Below are 19,621 nucleotides of genomic sequence, written 5' to 3'. Positions count from 1 at the left end.
AAAGCAAATACCTCCAACATTTTCCCTGAAGCCTTCTTCCAAGCTCTGAAATAAATTTCAGCAACATAAACCATCAGAGATCTGTACGAATTATAAAAAAAAAATTCATAAAATTGAGTCAATGCTTAAGTACTATATATACATACATATACATACATATACATATATACATATATATACATACATACATACATATATATAGACATATATATATATATGTTCAGCTATTGTCCGCAATTTGAGGGCTAGCACAGTAATTAAGGCTAGTATTTTGTCCATGAAAAAATATTAAACAGTAATATTAAATATCAAATAGTGAAAAGTCCCGAGAAGGAACACAACACTGAGAAGTTGTTTTCCCAGTCTTTCCAAATCACATCTTCACTATGCCTTCATTATTTTCTAAAAATTTTTAAATACTCCTAGGACAATAAATGGATTCAAATGCAAGTACAAAAGCATATTCCAAAAAAAGTTTTTGGAAAAGATACACACTTCAGATGATCCATTCTACTAATTCCCTCAATTATTCAGCGAATGACATTTATTGAATATTTAAATACAAAAAGCCCCATAATATTTGAACGTTTTATATTACAAAGAACATCATATAAACTTTAATCTAAAATACAGAAAATCTGACATTTTTATATACTATGATCAAATTTGAAATTTAATTGACAAAGTGCTTCAGCTATAGATGGAGTTCACACTACAGAAGTAATACTTAAGTACCATGTCCTCCTCCTTTCTTTTTCAGGCTAAACAATACAAATCAAGACAATATCCCTGATCCCACCAAGATGAGAAATTCTTTCACTATCAATTTTGACCAACATCATACCCTAAATAAATCACTTTTTCCTCTTGCCATAGGCTTAGTCACACTTTGAGGCAGCTAATAATAACTACGACAACAATAATAAAAATTAGCATTTATATAGCACCTACTATGTACCAGGTACTGTGCTAAGCACTTTACAAATATTATGACATTTTATCCTCACAACAACCCTGTCAGGTAGATATTATTATCCCCATTTTACAGTTCAGGAAATTGAGGCAGATAGAACTTAAGTGACTTAGCTGCCATGGTTAGAAGGCACAGTGGATAGAGGACTGGGTGTAGAATCAGGAAGACTTGAATTCAAATCCACCCATCAACACTTACCAGCTAAGTGACACTAGGCAAGTACTTAACCTCTGTCTGCCTCAGTTTTCTCAAATGTAAAATGGGGATGACAATAGCATCTATTTCTGAAGTTTGCTGTGCGGGAAAAAAAAAGTGATAATATTTGTAAAGTTCCTAGCACAGTAACTGACATAGAGTAAGCACTAAATAAATGCCTAGTTCCTTCCTTCCTCTGAAGAAACTGTGTTAAAGTTCAGAGAGGAATTCTGTGCTATCTGAAGATAAGGGAGGTAAGCGGGCAACAACAAGGTTTCTTGATTAATACAACTGAATGATCCAATTTTCAGGTACCATGATTCTCAGACTATTATATAAACCATGAATCCTTGCTTAAAATTACTGAGGAATTTTGTCATTTCTTTGAGAATGTTATCAATTAAAACTCCAAATGGTTTCTGTTAAAGCAAGAGTTTTCTTAATTGACTCCATTCCATTGTCCCAGGATAGATTTGAGGGAATCTATGAACTTGGATGGGTAAAACAAATTCATCTCTATCCATTTCCTTCAATTATTTAAAAATATTATTCTAAGAAGGGATCTGCAGACTTCACTAAACTGCCAAAAAGATCTATAAGCCAAAATGGGTTAAGGACAGCTATCAAAGAGATTTTCAAAGCTACTGAAAAACTGCTCATTTCTGAACCTCTCTCTAAGCAAAAGAGGCTTATAATTAGGTCATATAATTAATATAATTTTTTCTGTCAGGTTTGTGTTTAAAACATAGCCTAGAGAATTTTCTTCTACCAAACAATTTAAAGAGCAATTCTAATGATTAATAAGGAAAAATTAGTCACTAATTTCTAATGATCTAAGTAAAAACTGTGGGAGTTAATTTTCAAGGCTATTTTGAAAGCAAGTTCAGTTTGTACCTTTAAAAAGCTAAGGCTATAACTGCATTAATATTAACTACCTGTAATACATACTTTTGTAAATCTTGCAATTGTTTTTTAATGATCACATGGATCATTTTAATGAAGTTTACATTCCAGCTGAATAGAAAGCTGAGAAATCTTCTTCCCTGTAAAGGAAAAAAGCAAGATGTGATATAAAAATAGTAACTGGATAAAACAATTCCAATGATACAAAAGAAAGAGCAAATCCTTGATTCTCTGATATCACAGCCAACATGTAGAAAGTATTATCATTATAAAGCTTAATATAGCATTTCCTACAGACCACATTCTACAAAACCCTAGTGTTTCCATGACATGAACCAGAGTTCCACGGGGAAGGAGGAAAGGAAGGGAATAGACGAGAAAAAGCAAAATGTAGAATCTTAACATCTTCTGTACTTGGTTGTCAATGTGCAATCCCCATTCAAATCCCTTTCCATAGCAACTAACTAACTAAAGTCAGAGTTCACAACATGAAGAGTTAAAGATACAAATACAACCTCTGATACCATTACTACGTCGCAGTACTTCAAAGACTTATAACTATATCACTTATTATGACACGGAATTCATAGTATATGGGTAAGGTATATAAAAATCTTTGTGTATATTATCTCATTTAAGCTTCACAGCCATGTGAAGTGGTTATCACAGCTATTATTATTTCCATTGTGTAGATGAGGAAACTCAGGCTCAATGATTGAAAGTCTTGCTCATGATCAGATAAGATACTTTCTACTCTGTCTAGCACCATATCCACTATATTATACTGCCTTTCAATTTGAGCCACAAACTTAATTCTTATTCTGCCACTGAATTCTGAAACCCATACTTATGTAAAAATAATTGGACAAGTACTATTCAAACGTCTCTAAAAATCCTGGCAAGGAAAAAAATCTTAGCAGCAAGTGCCTGTGACACAAGTATGACATCCAAGACATATTTAAGGACTGATTCAAATATGTGACAAAAACCATCCCAAATAAACAAATGTTGAAAAGATATGAACAAGCAGTTTTACCACTAGCTAAATTAAAAAGTGCTCCAAATCACTAACAGCTGGAAAAAAGTCCTCCAAATCACTAATAGTAGTGAAAAGGTATTTTAAATCACTAACAGTAAAAGAGTTCCAGATCCCTAATACTAAGAGAAAGGTCAATTAAAAATGAGATTCCATCTCATACCTGTCAGACTAGTAAAACTGACAAAAAAGGAAAATGAAAACTGTAATTGGACAAAGGGTTTTCTTCTTGATGCTCAATGGTAGGAGGCTGTGTGAGAAATCTATATTCATTAAAAAATAAAATTTAATTTTAAAAAATACACAGAAAAGAACAAAGTACAGAAGGAAACACAGACTAGCAGGACAGCTTTGAAAGTAGCATGCTGAACCGAGGCCTTATTATCTAACAACTCCTCATATCCAAGCTGTTGCCAAAGCCTGTTCCTTTTACCTTGGCACCATCTCTTAAGTATGCCTCGTTCTCTCCTCTGATATTGCCTCTACTCTAGTACTGGCTCTCATCACCTCACAACTAGACTATTGCAATAGGCTGCAGGGTCTGCCTGCCTCAAGTCTCTCCTCACTCCAGTCTATCCTCCAATCAGACACCAAACAGATTTTCCTAAAGGGCAGGTCTGATCATATCTCCTCCTTACCCTACTCAAGAAATTCAAGTGGCTTCCCTTCACTACAGGATCAAATATAACATGTTCTATATGGCATTCAAAGTCTTTCATAATCCAGCCCCCTAATACCTTACACCTTATTTCCTGTAACATTCTCTTCAATCAGTGACAATGACCTCCCATCTGTTCCAGGAACAAGACACTCCTTCTCCATCAGCTCTGGGAATTTTCTCTGGCTCTCCCTCAGCTTGGAACGCTCTCCCTCCTCAACTCTGGCTACTAACTTCCTTGGCTTCAAGTACCAACTAAAATCCCTTATTTAACAGGAAGTCCAAACAAACCCTCTTAATTCTAGTACCTTACCTCTGTTAATTATTTCCTGTTTATCTTATATATGTCTTGGTTTGTATAGATTAGTCTGCATACTGTCTCCCCCATTAGACTGTAACCTCCTTGAGGTCAGGGACTACCTTAAGCTTCCTTTCTTATCCCTGGCACATAGCACAGTGCCTGTCACAACGTAGACACTTAATAGATGTTTACCGATTGATTGAATTTACTATATAATAAAAAGTAAGCTGTGTATAACATACATGCAAGTTTTCACATATAAACCATTTTTTGTTCTACTTTACATGTAGAATTATTCTTTTTTGGTTTTCAAATAAAAAAATTCAAAAGTCAAAGGTCAGAATGTGAAAAATCAAACTATAAATCCATTAAAAAGATTTTGAGAACTTTTCTTTAAAAATTCTGAAAGGAAAAGAATACAAACATAGCCAGTCCCCATTCCTACAGTTTATACTTTTTAATTTACTTATTCCAAGTTGAGATAATTATACATGTTATATTTTCTGTCACACTCCCAAATTCCTCAAGATCTGAGACCTTTGCTCATCTTATAACAGTCCTTGGCATTTAATACATGCTAAATAAATATTTGTTGTTGAATTAAGAATTCTTGTGAAATAAAGACTTTTATATATGACTCATAACATATAATTACACATTAGCTATAGAGTATGTTTTATTGCTTAGAAGGAAGCATTATTTTGCTCTCGCCTTTATAGATTTATTGAATATGAGGATTCCATGAAATGAAGGTAAGATAATTCGAGAAGCCTGAGAAGTCTGTTATAACATTTCAAATCAGTAAACAGAGCCAGTTTCCTTCTCTTTGCTCTAGACTCAGATACTTGGAAAGGTCTTAAACTTTATCTTTGTATCTTTTGATACCTCCTCTTCTTCTATCCTCCTTCTGCGCGTGTTCTTTAACTTACTGTACATATCTTTCAAAATATCACTGTTGTAATCACCAACATGAAGCAGGTAGGTGACACAGTGGATAAAGTGCCAGGCCTGAAGTCAAGAAGACTCATCTTCCTGAGTTCAAATCTAGTCTTGAACACTTAGCTGTATGACCCTGGGCAAGTCCCTTAACCTTGTTTGCTTCAGTTACTCATCTGTAAAATGAGCAAGAGAAGGAAATGGCAAAATATTCCAGTATCTTTGCCAAGAAAACCCCAAATGGGGTCACAAGGAGTAAGACAAAACAAAAACAACTCAACAACAACAAAATTACCAACAAAAATGTTTTAGTGCCTAGTACATGTAGGAACGTGCTAAGAAATTTCTCTACTTACAAGTCTATCTAACCAATTATAAAACTTCTTCAGCTTGCTATTCAATATTCTCTAGAATTGAATCCACCTTTCCTATTCAATTTAACTAATTTAGTCTTTGTTTTGTTTTTCTCTTTCCCCACACTAACAATTTCTGCCTGTATACTCTGGCTGGTATAATTTAATCCTTTCTGCTTTCTCTATGCCAATTTAAACAATATACTTTTAAGGCCCAGTACACTTGTTTCTTGAAAACTTATGACCCATAAGTACTCCCTAGTTGTTTTATGTTTAATTCTTATCTCCATAAGGACCAGAAGATCAGATATTTAGCAGTGGGAGAGACCTTAGAGAAAGAAGGAAATAAGCATTTATTAAGCAGCTACAGTGCCAAACACTGTGCTAAGTGTTTTACAAATATTATTGAACTTAATCTTCAAAACACTCTGGGAGGTATGTATTATTATAATCCCTACTTTACAATTGAGGCAACTGAGGAAAAGGTAAGTTACTTGCCTAGGGCCACACAGCTATTAAGTGTCTGAGACTAGCCTTGAACTCAGTTGTTTCTGACACCATGCTCTATACTCTGAGCCACCTCATTGTGCCTCTTAGAAGTCATCTAATTCAACTCCCTCTTTTATATATAAGGGAAACTAAGATCCAGATATTTTAAATGACTTGCCCGAGGTCACATAGGTTAGACAGTAAGCACCAGAGAGAGGATTTGAGCTTAGATCCTATGATACCAAATTCAAAGCTCTATTCATTACCATTGCATCTGTAGATCTTACTATTGTTTTCTCTATCAAGCAAAACTATCTTTGGATAGGAAAGGAACTGAAAAGGGTTAATACTGATAATCCTGTGGAGAAGAAATGTACAAATATATAGCAAATGGACTCAAAATGAAAACCCTATTTACCTTTTCTGTCTTGATACAATTAATATTCATGAAGCATTGTAGCAACATATCTTTAATTTCATTACTTTCCTCCAAATCATAATCAAAGCAAAGTAAGGCCTGATGAATATTCCAAAGTCGAGAAATGTCTGCACCCTAGCAAAATGAAAATAAAATATTAAAATTAATTTCTATAACATTTTAGATATACTTGAGAAATAATAGATAAAAGGAGATTTAGACAACAAATAACAATAAATGTATTTGTTATTATAAATACTATACTTATTATAAATGTAAAAATAAATGGCAATAAACATAAATTTATATATAGGGAAGTTATAGAACCAGGAGAACAATTAATATGGTAACAGCAACACTGTAGGGAAAAATAATTTTAAAAGTTTACGAACTCTGATGAATGCAATAAACAACCACAATTCTGAAGGACCAATGATTAAACATAGTACTATCTTTCTATTTGCTTGTGTTTGTATCCCATAGTGCTTATCACTATATTCCAGGTATATAGTAAGCACTTAATAAATGCTTGTTGCCCACTTTGCCACTATGTGACAGAGAGATTAGAGATTCAAAGTGGTAAATGAGACATATATTTTAGGATATAACAATGCATAGATTTGTTTTACTTGATTATGCTAATTTGTTCAAATACTGTTTTTCTTTTTTATTGTGAAAGAAGAAAGGGAAGAGTGCTAGAGATCATAATGCTACCTCATAAAAAAAGATGAAAAAAAAAGGTCAATGAAGATTTTTTTTTGGAATTCACAGAAAAAAAGGAAGTTCAAATGGTAATAACATTAGGAGGACAGCTTTGAAAGTAATATGCTGAATTAATCATACATATAATATGTTTTATATATTTATATAAATAAATGTACACTTATTTATATAAATATACAAAAGAACCCAGTCATACTTCAACATAGGAACATTGTTCTATAGAAACAAAGTGTTTTATTCATTATACATATATATATAATGTGTAACTTTATAATAAACATTGTTAGTTTATATTATAAAATTTTATATACCTAGACAAAAGCCCAATCAAACTTTAATTTCAACATAAGAATGTTCTATAGGACAACTTAATCCCATATCCAAAATTAGCAAAGAATTACGATGTTCTAGTCAAGAAGCAATAGATATGAAACCTCCAAGAAACTAGCAGAGAATCATTTGTAGCTTGAGAACAATATAACAAAAACAAAGAAGGCTAAACAAGTTGTTGAAAGGTTGAATAACAAAGGAAATAAAAGCCAAGAAGAAGCATAAAGTCACTCAAATGAAAAAGAGAAAGGCTCAAGATTTGAGAGAAACAAAGAAAGCTACCAAAAGGGGAAAGGATTAAAAAAAAACCAGTAGGGGAAAAAAAAGCAGTAGGCAAAGTGGTAAAAACGCACTTTTTAACCTAGGTTCCACGGATTCTGGTTTTTTTTTTGTTTTGATAACTGTATTTCAATATAATTGGTTTCCTTTTAATACAGTTTATCTTATGCATTCAAAAACATGATGCTGAGAAGGAATCCATAGACTTCACCAGAATGCCAAAAGGGTCCATGACACACAAAAGATTAAGAATACCCATAACAAGCATTTTGTAACAACCTGGAATAATTAGCATAATTTTGTTACCCCAAAAGCAATAAAATGGATTTTAAAGACTAAGGTATAAGAAGGCCAATAGCTTATCTAGTTCTCAAACACAATAAAATAACAAATAATGGTGAAAATGTATAGTCAATTTCAACATACTGTTTTAGTATTAAGACTCTTTTTTAACAGCATTATAAAAGCAGTTTTCCCCATTTCTTCTTTGGCTTCTAGGCCTTTTTCCCACCAAGTCACACACAGCTGATGTATGGAATTCTGTAGATTTCTTTCAGATTCAGGCAGGGCACGTATAATACCTAAAGTAAAAATAAGAAAGCAACTTTAAATACAGTAGAACGTCATTAACTCAAACACATTAAGTTTGCAACAGTTTAGTGTACACTGAAATGTGGCATAGTAGCAGGGGTGGAGAATCTGTGGCCTCAAGGCCATGGGTGGCCCTCTAGGTCCTCAAATGCAGCTCTTTGACTGAACCCAAACTTCACAGAACAAATCCCCTTAATAAAATGATTTGTTTTGTAAAATTTGGATTCAGTCAAAAGGCCGCAACCCAAAGACCTAGAGGGCCACACGTGGCCTCGACGCCACAGGCTCCCCATCCCTGGTATAGAGGTCACCTCAGACCCAACCAGGTTGAAGTCCTGGTACCAACACCCAATGGCTGTGTAACCCCAGCAAGCCACTTAAATTCTCAAGGTTTTATGCAGCTTCCTAATACTAATGATGAGGTGCTTGAGTGCTTTTACTGGGACCCCAATTCCAAGACCATGTTTCCCCCTAGCCTCAGAAACATTATCCCTGGCAGTTTTGCCCCAGCCCAAGGACAACAGGCCCCAGCAAGACACTTATCTCTCTCCCTGGTACAGTTCGACAAAGCTGGGTGAGAGAGTGATGGGCTGCTCAGGCCCCAGCCCTAACATGATGTCTCTGGAAGCCTCCCAATTTCTTAGTAGGCTCCTGTCTTGTGAGAAAATTTTCTCTTGTTGCAGAATGCATTGTCTCATCAGGACAGAGAGAGGTGCTTGGCCCAAGGAATCTTCCTCCCGCCAGGTTCCCAAGATCTATGCCTCTGACAACTCTCTCTACTTTTCCATTCGTAGCTCCCAAAGACACCTGGATCTTTAGATTACCTAATTAGTATCCCTGGCACTTCTTTCCCATGCCCTTTTCCATATAAACAGTCTTTCAAAGGTTCCTTAAGAACCCTTGCTCGCTGACAAGCACAACAATAAATCTTGCCAATTGACTTAATTTGAGTCTGTGAATTCATTCCAGAAGACCCTGTCCTGTATTCCAGCCTTTGAGGGGTCTCAACCTCTCAGACCACACACTACAAGTGGCAGAGAAGGTGCAGATCTGCATTGGTAGAGGGAGTTTCCTTCTTCAGTAGGTCCTAGATCAATAAAACCGCCAAGTATAGCCTCTATCTCATAACCTACTCTCATGTGAAATTTCCCTTTGTATTTGAAGGGTCTGCTAAACAGCAATGTAGTCTGCACTTTGTTCAATCATGTTCAAAACTTAGTAATCCCATCTGTGTTTTTCTTGGCAAAGATACTGGAGCAATTTGCCATTTCCTTCTCTAGTTCATTTTAAAGATAAGGAAATGAGACAAAAAGGTTAAGTAACTTGCCCAGGGCCACAAAGCTAAGTGTCTGAGGTCAGATTTAAACTCAACAAGATGAGTCTTTCTGACTGACTCTAGGCTGGGCCCTGTATCCACTGTGGCACCTAGCCGCATGCTAAAGCCACTTAAAATAAAAAAGTTTAAGCAGTGTAGTAAATTATTTCTAAGCAAGTGATGCTATTAACTATAAATGAGTGTTACTTTGTCATTAAAATAAACCTCAGATCACAAAATTTTAGATTTAGAAGAGACTTTAAAGATTATATAATACAACATGTTCCATATAAGAAAACTGAGCCTCCTTGAGTCTAAGTGATTTAGCAAAAGGTAACACAACCAGGCAGTGGCAAAGCCAAGACTCCAATGACAGTACATTTTGCTCTGTATCATACTGTCTCCTAACAGTGTTGCATGTCTATTTGATACACTTATTTAACAATTAGTTTTTATGTAGGTCTACTACAATTACTTGAACCTAACATTTCTTTAAATGCTTTATACTGGGAAATGTCACTAATTTCAACCAGTCTTTTCTCTATATTGTTATCATTTACTAAGGTTTTCTGGATAAACTTTAGTAGTATCAAGACACATTTCATTGTTTATTCCTTGATATCTACTACCAAAAAATACATCAAGGGAAAAAAAAACATTGTTTCTATTTCTTGATTAAATTCATGAACTTTTGCCCTTACCAAACTTATTCGTTTATCAAATAAGTAAAACAATAAAATTGTAAAGGCTGCCACTGGCCATTATTTTTCAGACACTAAGATATTTTCTCATACAAATTCCATAAACCAATACCACTGTTTCAAGAATAAACTAAATTCATTCAATATGGACCCATAATAAAGAAAAATCTTAGATTATTTTTGTATATGAAAAAGCACTGCCTCCTAACAAGAATCCAACAAGTTAGATTCTAAATCAAATAAATTTAAATAAAAAACATTTCACTGGTTCTAAAGCAAACTCTTCTCTTTCAAGGCTTAGTAAAGGACTTGACATTCTTTCAAAAATGTGATATTATAAAAAAAAAACTTACCATTTAATATGATTGCACACTCTAGAAGAGCTTTGTAGTTTTCATTTTCATTTACTACAGATAATGAAATAATAATCACATACGTAATTGCATAGATGATTTTAAAGGTTTGTTTCTGTAAATAAAAAACAGCAACATTAAAATCACAAAATTATCCCCAACTTTTCAAGGAATTAAAGCATTACTAAATTTTTGAATATTGGACTATGCTTCAAAAACAAAATTATTTTAATAAATTCAGAATGTATTTTTAATGCTGAAATAATCTGAAATACAAATTGATTTAAATATATTTTAGCTCATTATCATAAGGAACACACATTCAATCTTTAAGACTCCAGATTTTTAGGTCTGTATACTTCATAGGTACTTTAGTTCAGTTGTTAAAAGTCATTCAGGTATATACTACCATGTTTGGGCCATTTTCTATTTCCATATGGTCTTCACATTCCATTTCATGCCTTTGCCACTCATCCACGGGGGTCTCTAGCAGCACATCTGTTAATAAGTTCTTCAGCCTTTCCCATAATTCTTCCTTCTGTTTCCTTGGTAACTCCTCTAATAACTCATTTAAGTTGAAAGGGTCAAAGACATCTTTCTGTAAAGTTATCAGAATTAGATTTTTTTAAAAAGGAAAGCAGCACTTTTCCTTCCTATAATTTTTGATTATAAGTTTTGTTTATCTTTAATACATGTAACCAAAAAAACCAATATACACTTGGTTGCAGCTTTCAAAAAACACTCTCCATGGGGGAAAAGATAAAAGATAATTAAGTAGCAGTGGGGTGTAAAATTTGTAAGCAAAAATTTATTCTATTGTATTATAACTGAATAATTCTAATAGCATGGCTCAAAAAATTTTTATTTGGACCACCGATGAGGCAGCTAGGTGGTATAGTGAATAGAAAACTAAGTCGAGAGTCAGGAAGACCTGAATTTAAATCCTGATTCAAATACCCATTAGCTATGTGACCCTGGGCTAGTCACTCAATCTGCCTACTTTAATTTCCTCAAATGTAAAATGGAGATAATAATTTACTTCCCAGGTTATTGTGAGAATCAAATGAGTTACTTTTGAACCTAAATACAGTATCCAACACATAGTAGTATTTCCTTCCTCTTCCCCTTCTTTAATTTTAATTAGATAATTCATCATCAGACTCAAGAAGACCTGCCTATGACCCACACTTACTGTGGATCTGGGTAGAGTCACTAAACCAGCCAGTGCCCCAGACATCTCGAAGGCCATAAATTGCAAAGTAGCAATCTGCATTGGTAGAGGAAAGCTTCCTTATGGGGAGTAGCCTGTACCAGTGAAATCAAAGAAAAGTCCAATAAAAAAATCTGATTTAAGTGAGTATCAGTAGTTCACAGAAACTACATGCAATACTTGTGCTTTGGGAGGGAGAATCAATGAGTCATAGTTGATAAACTGTAATCGTAAGGATAATCTGGATTTGAATCCCATCTCTGGCACTATGTGAGCCTGGGCAAGTCAGTCTCCCAAAGCATCAGTTTCCTTATCTGTAAAACTGGAGCAATCATAGCACCTACCTCAAAAGGTTTCTATAAGGATCAGAGAAGATAATAGAAATGAAGTCTTTGCAAACCCAAATAATCAGTCAAGTTTTCAAATATTACTAAAATTACTTATGTATAGCATTTATTTTAAAATTACTGTGGATACCAAAAGGTTTCAGTGATTAAAATGACCCAGAAATAACTAAAGAAATGAACAATAAAGAGCCATGGAACCACAGATCAAAAATTCATTGGAAACTAAATAATTTAATCCCAAAGAATAACTGGGTAAAAGAACAAATCATAGAAACAATAACTACATTAAATAATCACGCTTTAATAATTACATTAATGACAACAATGAGATGACGAACCAAAATTTATGGAATGCAGCCAAAGCAGTAGTTAGGGGAAAATTTGTATCTGTAACTGCTTAGATCAATAAAATAGACAAAGAACATATTAAGGAATTGAACATGCAACTAAAAAAAGAAAAGGAACAAATTAAAAATCTCCAATTAAACACTAAATTGGAAATCCTGAAAAATCAAAGGACAGATTAATAAAATTGAAAGACAACCAATGAACTAATAAATAAAACCAGGAGCTGGATTTATGAAAAAAATAAAACCAATAGATAACTCATTGGTTAATTTAATTTAAAAATAAGAGGAAAACCAAATTCCAGTATCAAAAATGAAAAGAGTAAACTCACCTCCAACAAAAATGAAATTAAAGCAATTATTAGGAACTATTATACCCAATTATATGCTAACAAATCTAACAATCTAAGTGAAATGGATGAATATTTACAATAACATAAATTGCCCAGATTAAAAGAAGAGTAAATATAATACTTAACCCTATCTTAAAAAAAGAAACTGAACAATCCATCAATGAGCTCCCTAAGAAAAAAATCCCCAGGACCAGGTGGATTCATAAGTGAATCCTACCAAATATTTAAAGAACCATTAATTCCAATAACATATAAACTATTTGGAAAAATAGGCAAAGAAGGAGTCCTTCCAAATGCCTTTTACTACTCAAATATGGTGCTGACACATAAACCAGGAAGAGCAAAAACAGAAAAAGAAAATTATAGAATAATTTCTCTAATAAATATTGAAACACTAGCAAGGAGATAACAGCAACACATCACAAAGATAATACACTATGACCAGGTAGGATTTATACCAGGAACGCAAGACTAGTTCAATATTAAGAAAACTATCAACATAACTGACCATATCAATAGCAAAACTAACAAAACTCATGATTACCTCAATACACGCAGAAAAATCTTTTGACAAAATACAATACTCATTCTTATTAAAAACACTAGAAAGCATAGGAATAAACAGAGCTCTCCTTAAACTGATAAATATTATCTGTCTAAAACTATCAGCAAGCTTTATCTGTAATGGAGATAAGCTAGAAGTTTTTCCAATAAGATCAGGAGTGAAGCAAGGATGCTCACTGTCACCACTATTATCCAATATCATACTATAAATGCTAGTTACAGCAATGGGAGAAGAAAAAGAAATTGAAGGAATTTGAACAGGCAATGAGGAAACAAAACTATCACTCTGCAGATGATGATGGCATACTTAGGATCCTAGAGAAAACAACAAAAGTTGAAATAATTATCAACTTCAGAAAATTGCAGGATACAAAATAAACCCATATAAATTATTAGTATTTCTATATATTACCAACAAAATCTAGCAGCAAGAGATGGAAAGAGAAATTCCTTTTAAAGTAACTATAGACAATAGAAAATATATGGGAGTCTACCTGCCAAGACAAACCCAATTACAAAACATTTCCACGATAATAAATTCAGATCTGAACAAATGGAAGATATTATTTGCTCATGGGTAGGTTGAGTCAACATAACAAAAATGACACCTACCTAAATTAATTTACTTATTCAGTGTCATACCGATCAAGCTACCAAAAAATTATATTATACAGCTAGAAAATACAACAAAATTCACTTGGAAGAACAAAAGGTCAAGAAAATTGAGGGAATCAATGGAAAAAAAAAGGGGAAGGAAGGTATCCTATACCTTCTGCCATATTGAATCTCTAAATATATTAGAAAGCAGTAATCATCAAAATAATCTGTTACTGGCTAAGAAATAGAGTGGTGGACCAGTGAAATAAATTGGTACACAATACACAGTAGTAAAGGTATTAGTAGTAATTCAGTATTTGATAAACCCAATCTAAGCTTTTGGAATAAAAACTCATTATCTGACAAAAACTGCTGGGAAAACTGGAAAGCAATTTGACAGAAACTAAGTATAGCCCAACATCTTACACCATATACCAAAATAAGTTCAAAATGGGTACATGATTTAGACATAAAGGGAGATACCATAAACAAATCAGGAGAGCATGGAATACCATACCTGTCAGATTTATGGATAACCAAAGAGTTTACAACCAAACAAGAGATATAGAGAGCATTACAGGAAGTAAATAGGATTATTTCCAATTACATTAAATTTTCTGCACCAACAAAACCAATGAAGCCAATATTATAAGGAAAGCAGGAAACTGGGGGAACTTTTTTTACAACAAGTTTCTCTGATTTTTTTTGTTTGTTTGTTTTTGGTTAGGCAATGGGGTTAAGTGACTTGCCCAGGGTCGCACAGCTAGTACGTGTTATGTGTCTGAGGCCGCATTTGAACTCAGGTCCTCCTGAATCCAGGGTTGGTGCTCTATCCAGTGTGCCACCTAGCTGCCCCAACAGGTTTCTCTGATTAAGGCCTCATTTCTCAAATATATAGAAAACTGAGTCAATTTCTGGCACACAGTAGTTATATATTAAATTGAATTGAAAGCATTGGAAATTACAAGACATGACATGTTGATTATAAAGCAATATATGTGGGATTCAACAAACAAAAACTCATCCAGAGTAGACTAGTTTAAAGAGCATTAGATATGGAGTCAAAAGATCTAATTATAAATCCAGCTTTGCCAATTTGAAATTAGGCAAATAAAGTGGATAAAAGGTTTATACCCTCTGACATAGAGATTCCACTGCTTAGGAATATACCCCCCAGGGTCACTGATAAAAAGAAAAGCTCCATATACACCAAATTACTCATAGTAGTGCATTTTTTGTCATAGCAAATGAGTGTAAACAAAGTAAATATCCACGGACTGGAAATCACTAAACAAATTGTGGTATATGAACGTAATGAAATATTACTGTGATATAAGACATACAAATATGATGAATATATAGAAGTATGGCACGACTTAGAAAAACTAACACAAAGTGGAGTAATCAGAGCCAAAAAAAACATAAAAAATGACTACAACAATGGAAATGAAAAGAAAACAAAACAAATGAAGGTTGCAAAATTTAAATTTAAGCAAAATAAATAAATAAATGGCACAAGCAGAATAAATAAATAAATGGGTAAATAAGTAAATAAATGAGTGGCTAGGCCTCAAAGAAGAGATAAAAGAAAGTACTCCACTCCTTTGTAGAGGAGAGGAATCCACACGTGTACTGTCAATTTTTTGATGTATTGATTAATTTTGCTTATTTGTACCTCCCTCTCCTTTTTTTGCTTTTAAAAAAGTCTTTGTTATAAAAGATGACTGGGAAAGAGAAGAGAGAAGTGACACTGGGAAAAATTCAGGCAATGTGAAAACAAAAGACATCAACAAAATTTTATTTTGACAAAAAAAACATTTAGAAGTGCAGATTTGACATTTACTATTTGACTACTGGCATGACTTGAGCAAGTCACTTTTCCCTTTTCTCAACTTTTTCCTCATCTATAAAATGAATAAGTTGTACTAGATAACTTCTAAGGTCCCTTTAAGTACTAAATTAATAATCTTATGACCTCAAGATCAAAATCAAAATCTCCAAACCACTCTCTAAAACTGCAGAAGTAACCAGCATAAAGCTGTTCCTTACACGATCAAAGAATTTCAAGAGTGGGAAGTGACCTCATAATCCAGCCCATCCAACCCATACTTTAAAAAGAATTCCCATTGTTATAGGTCTAACAAGTAGTGCTCAATCAATCTATGATTAGAAAACTCCAATGAGGAAGGACCAACTACTGCCTAACACAAGCCATTCCACTGGTGGAGAACTCTGTTAAGAAGTTTTCCCTCACATCCAACCTAAAACTGCCTCTCAGAAAATTCTACTCACTGCTCCTAATTCTGTCTTCTGAGCTCAAACTGAACAAGTCTAAGCCCTCTTGAACCTGAAAGCCCTTCAGATATTTAAACACAGATTTCAGTTTCCCTCCCATAACTTTTGTCTGTTTATAGGCATAAAGGTCTAGCAATCATCTGAATTTACACTTTTTAATCATAGCTAACTTTAGTTGCTACAAGGCCCTGGGTTTGTTTTGTTTTAACTTGGGATCCAGGTTGTCTTTGACAGTTTGAAAACCTAGCTCATGGAAACCTCCAGTATGGCAGATAACTCCACACCTGATGAACCAAGTGTGAATTTATAGGGGTGAACAGATAAAGAGCATGAAAGGGGAAACTGAGCAACTGATAAGCTGTTGAAGGTTTTTAGCTATAAATGAATGTTTCAGCTTTTTATTTATAAAGTAAACTTATTTTTTTAAGTTCATGAAAAATTACTAAGGCTTTTTTCTTCTTTTTAAATATATTTGAGATCTGTGATGGGGAATTTAAAAGAAAGATGCAGAAAAAGACAGGCAGTTCTTATATAGGGATGGGCAACTGGGCAAAGAATATTTTTATAAGTCCTCCACAGATTAACCATGAATAAGCTTAAAATGTCAATTTAAAGCAATGCCCCATACATATTCTTGCCCTCCCTAGTACCTAGAGACATCATAATATACTGAATTTAGGGTCAAGAAGACCCAAGTTCAAATTTTGCCTCTGACATTTAGTAGCTGTGTGACCTTTGGTAAATTCTTTCATCTTTCCATGCCTTAGTTTCCTTATTTATAAAATGAAGGTGTTGGATTCAATGGCCAGTAAGGTCCTTTCCAGCTCTAAATCTCTGATTCTATGATCTCTTCCCTGGCCTCCACTTACCTATATGTGTTGTATACTATCATTAAAATGTCAGTTTCTTGAAAACAGCTACTGTCTCACTTTTTCATGTGCTTCTCTCCTGTTTAGTACATTAGGTTATGAATAAATGCTTTTTCATTCATTAATTAATTGATTTAAGAGATCTCAGGCATCTGAACAAAAATTATAGATGGGTTTCAGGTCCTCAACCATCAGAAGGATGAGAGTCAATTTCTACCAAAAGTAATTTATGATATTTGTACTGAAAATCAGTAAAAATACAGAACGCATAGTACTCACATCAAGTTGAACAAATTGCAAAAAGTCTTCAACAAATTCCTTAGACACAGCTTGTAAAAATGTCTTGCGTTTTTCCATGATGAAATATTTTTCATATGTTATTTATTTTGTGACTCTAGAGGCAAACACAATAGTTACATTTCAATTTGCACGTGAAAAGATTTACATGAAATTTATAGTCTAATACTGGGGGGGAAAGCATAAATGTCTTTAAAACATATCATCTCAAAAGGGAAAGGACATCTGAATAAAGGAAAAATAACTTTTCGTTACCATTCCTGAAGACTGGGATGACACTTAAGTATTTTTTTTCCCCTATATCAGTATGTACATTATAGACTGATTGCTAGGGACTTTCCTTACCACAGATCACAGACAACAATGACAGCAGTAAGGTTAGAAGGAAGCCACTGTACTGTGGACAAATACATTTTTGTACCCAGCAGCAATAAAAGTAATTTTGCTGAGAAACCAAGGCATTAGAAAAAAGGGAAGGGAAGATCAGAACAGCAATATTAAATAGATGGTAATTACAGAATTTCTCATATAGAACTACAAAAGGGAAAAAACCAAAACAGAACACAACCATAGTATATACTATCCAATCTTTATCTAATAATGGTCTTTAATCAAATTAGTTACCTCTCACATCAAAATGGCTCCTGGTGAAAAACTCATATAAGAACAACAACACTGCAAAGACAAGCAACTTTTAAAGACTTAAAGACTCTTAATTAATACAATGATCCACTTGACTCCAAAGGATCAAAGATGAAGCATGTTATCTATCTCCACCTCCTGGAAGGCAGGATGCAGAATGAGACATTTTTGGAAGTGCAAAGCAGCACCTAAACTGTAAACACCAAATCAGCAAAAGAATAGTCCCAGAAATGTCTATGATAACAAGCTTAAGTTTGGAGAAGAACTGGTTGAATTGTGGTGATGTCCGTCTTCTCTGAAAGTCCTAGAGCACTTTTGGTCTGTTAGCCTGCATTATTATCTGAAGATGTCCATCACTCCTATGATCCTGTATCCAATGGTCTTCACAAAAAGAACACTACCGATTACGAAGCACAAAGTCCCCGGTGACTGACATGAGGATGAGGAGCAAAAGGGTTGAGCACCCGGTTTCATCAGTAATATGACAAAGCCCCAGCTATGATGTGGGAGCCTAATCAAGGATTTCAACGAGGGCAAAGAGTGAGAAGTAGTCAAACCGGGAGCTTTTCAGAGAGGGAGGCTCCCCGAGAAAGGGAGTGAAGGGAGAAATTAGGATGCCCTGACCGCCTCGGCTCTGTCTGGTCCAACACAAAATCACCAAGCCAGGATGAGATAGGAAGAGTTGTAACAACAAATTACGATGCCCTAAGTTACAACGCTCTTTCCGAGAAGGCCTCGGGTTCCACGGCGGACCAGGGGAGGGCAGGAAGGATGCCCGCCGGCTGTCAGGTGCCGGGGCAGAGCTGTGGGACACGAATAGCCCAGGATGAAGAAGGCTTCCCGCTTCCCGCGTTTAAAGAGGTCCCAGGGAGGGAGTCACGGCACAGGACGACGGCGGGGCAGGGCTACCCGTGGTGACTGAGGACGCGGCCCCCGCCACGACCCCTCACCCGCCCCCCCCAAAGGTTCTACGTCGCCTCCCCTGACCTTTTCCTCTCGGGCCGCCCCGGCCGCTGCCTCCGCGGTTCTCCACTTGGCCTCGCCTCGTCTCGCCCAACGCCCGGACTCCGGCTGGCGGGAGAAAAATTCAAACAAACCCGCCAGTGCGGACGCCGCCGCCGCCGCGCCACCGTAGCCTCGCTTTCGAGAGTGGAGTGGGCGGGGGAAACTCTGTTCTCGCGACACCGAGCTACCCTTCCTAGTGGGGGGTGTGCCCGGGTGAACCGAAATAAAGCCCCGCCCCCATCAGCGTTTGCCAGAGGGTGTTTTGGAGGGGATGTTTTGTAGTTACGGTAACCAGGACGGAGCGAAAAGCGGCCCCGGCCCCTCAGCTGTCACGAGCTTCTCGCGGGATGTGAGACTCTGCTGGGCGTCGCGCGCTTTGGGGTACTCTTTTTCCGGTTTCCGGTGAACGTGTTGGCCTACCTATGAATTCTTTCCTGCTCGTGAGACGGGTTGCGGTGTTTCCCTGACCACCTTGGCTCCGTCTGGTCCAAAACAGGATGGAGACAGGGAGAGGCAATGGTGACTAAAGGACCGAGCTTAG

General features: G+C 35.3%; 1 protein-coding gene across 1 annotated transcript in view; it reads right to left on the bottom strand.

Annotated features, from left to right (window-relative positions):
• Positions 1-19,399, bottom strand: part of NCAPG2 (non-SMC condensin II complex subunit G2) — a 101,914-nt gene extending 82,515 nt beyond the window's left edge. The window contains 8 exon segments of the mRNA XM_020990346.2: positions 12-81; positions 2,117-2,211; positions 6,263-6,397; positions 8,021-8,175; positions 10,555-10,669; positions 10,964-11,152; positions 17,416-17,530; positions 19,063-19,399. Of these exon segments, the coding sequence (XP_020846005.1) occupies positions 12-81; positions 2,117-2,211; positions 6,263-6,397; positions 8,021-8,175; positions 10,555-10,669; positions 10,964-11,152; positions 17,416-17,493 (837 nt within the window). The 5' untranslated portion in view covers positions 17,494-17,530; positions 19,063-19,399.
• Between the last annotated feature and the right edge of the window lie 222 nt (positions 19,400-19,621).

This window comes from Phascolarctos cinereus, unplaced genomic scaffold (genome assembly GCF_003287225.1).
Source record: "Phascolarctos cinereus isolate Bilbo 61053 unplaced genomic scaffold, phaCin_HiC Scaffold_1;HRSCAF=81, whole genome shotgun sequence".
Classification (NCBI taxonomy): Eukaryota; Metazoa; Chordata; class Mammalia; order Diprotodontia; family Phascolarctidae; genus Phascolarctos; species Phascolarctos cinereus.
The sequence above is the reverse complement of the archived record's forward strand: the minus strand, read 5'-3'. Positions and strand labels throughout refer to the sequence as shown.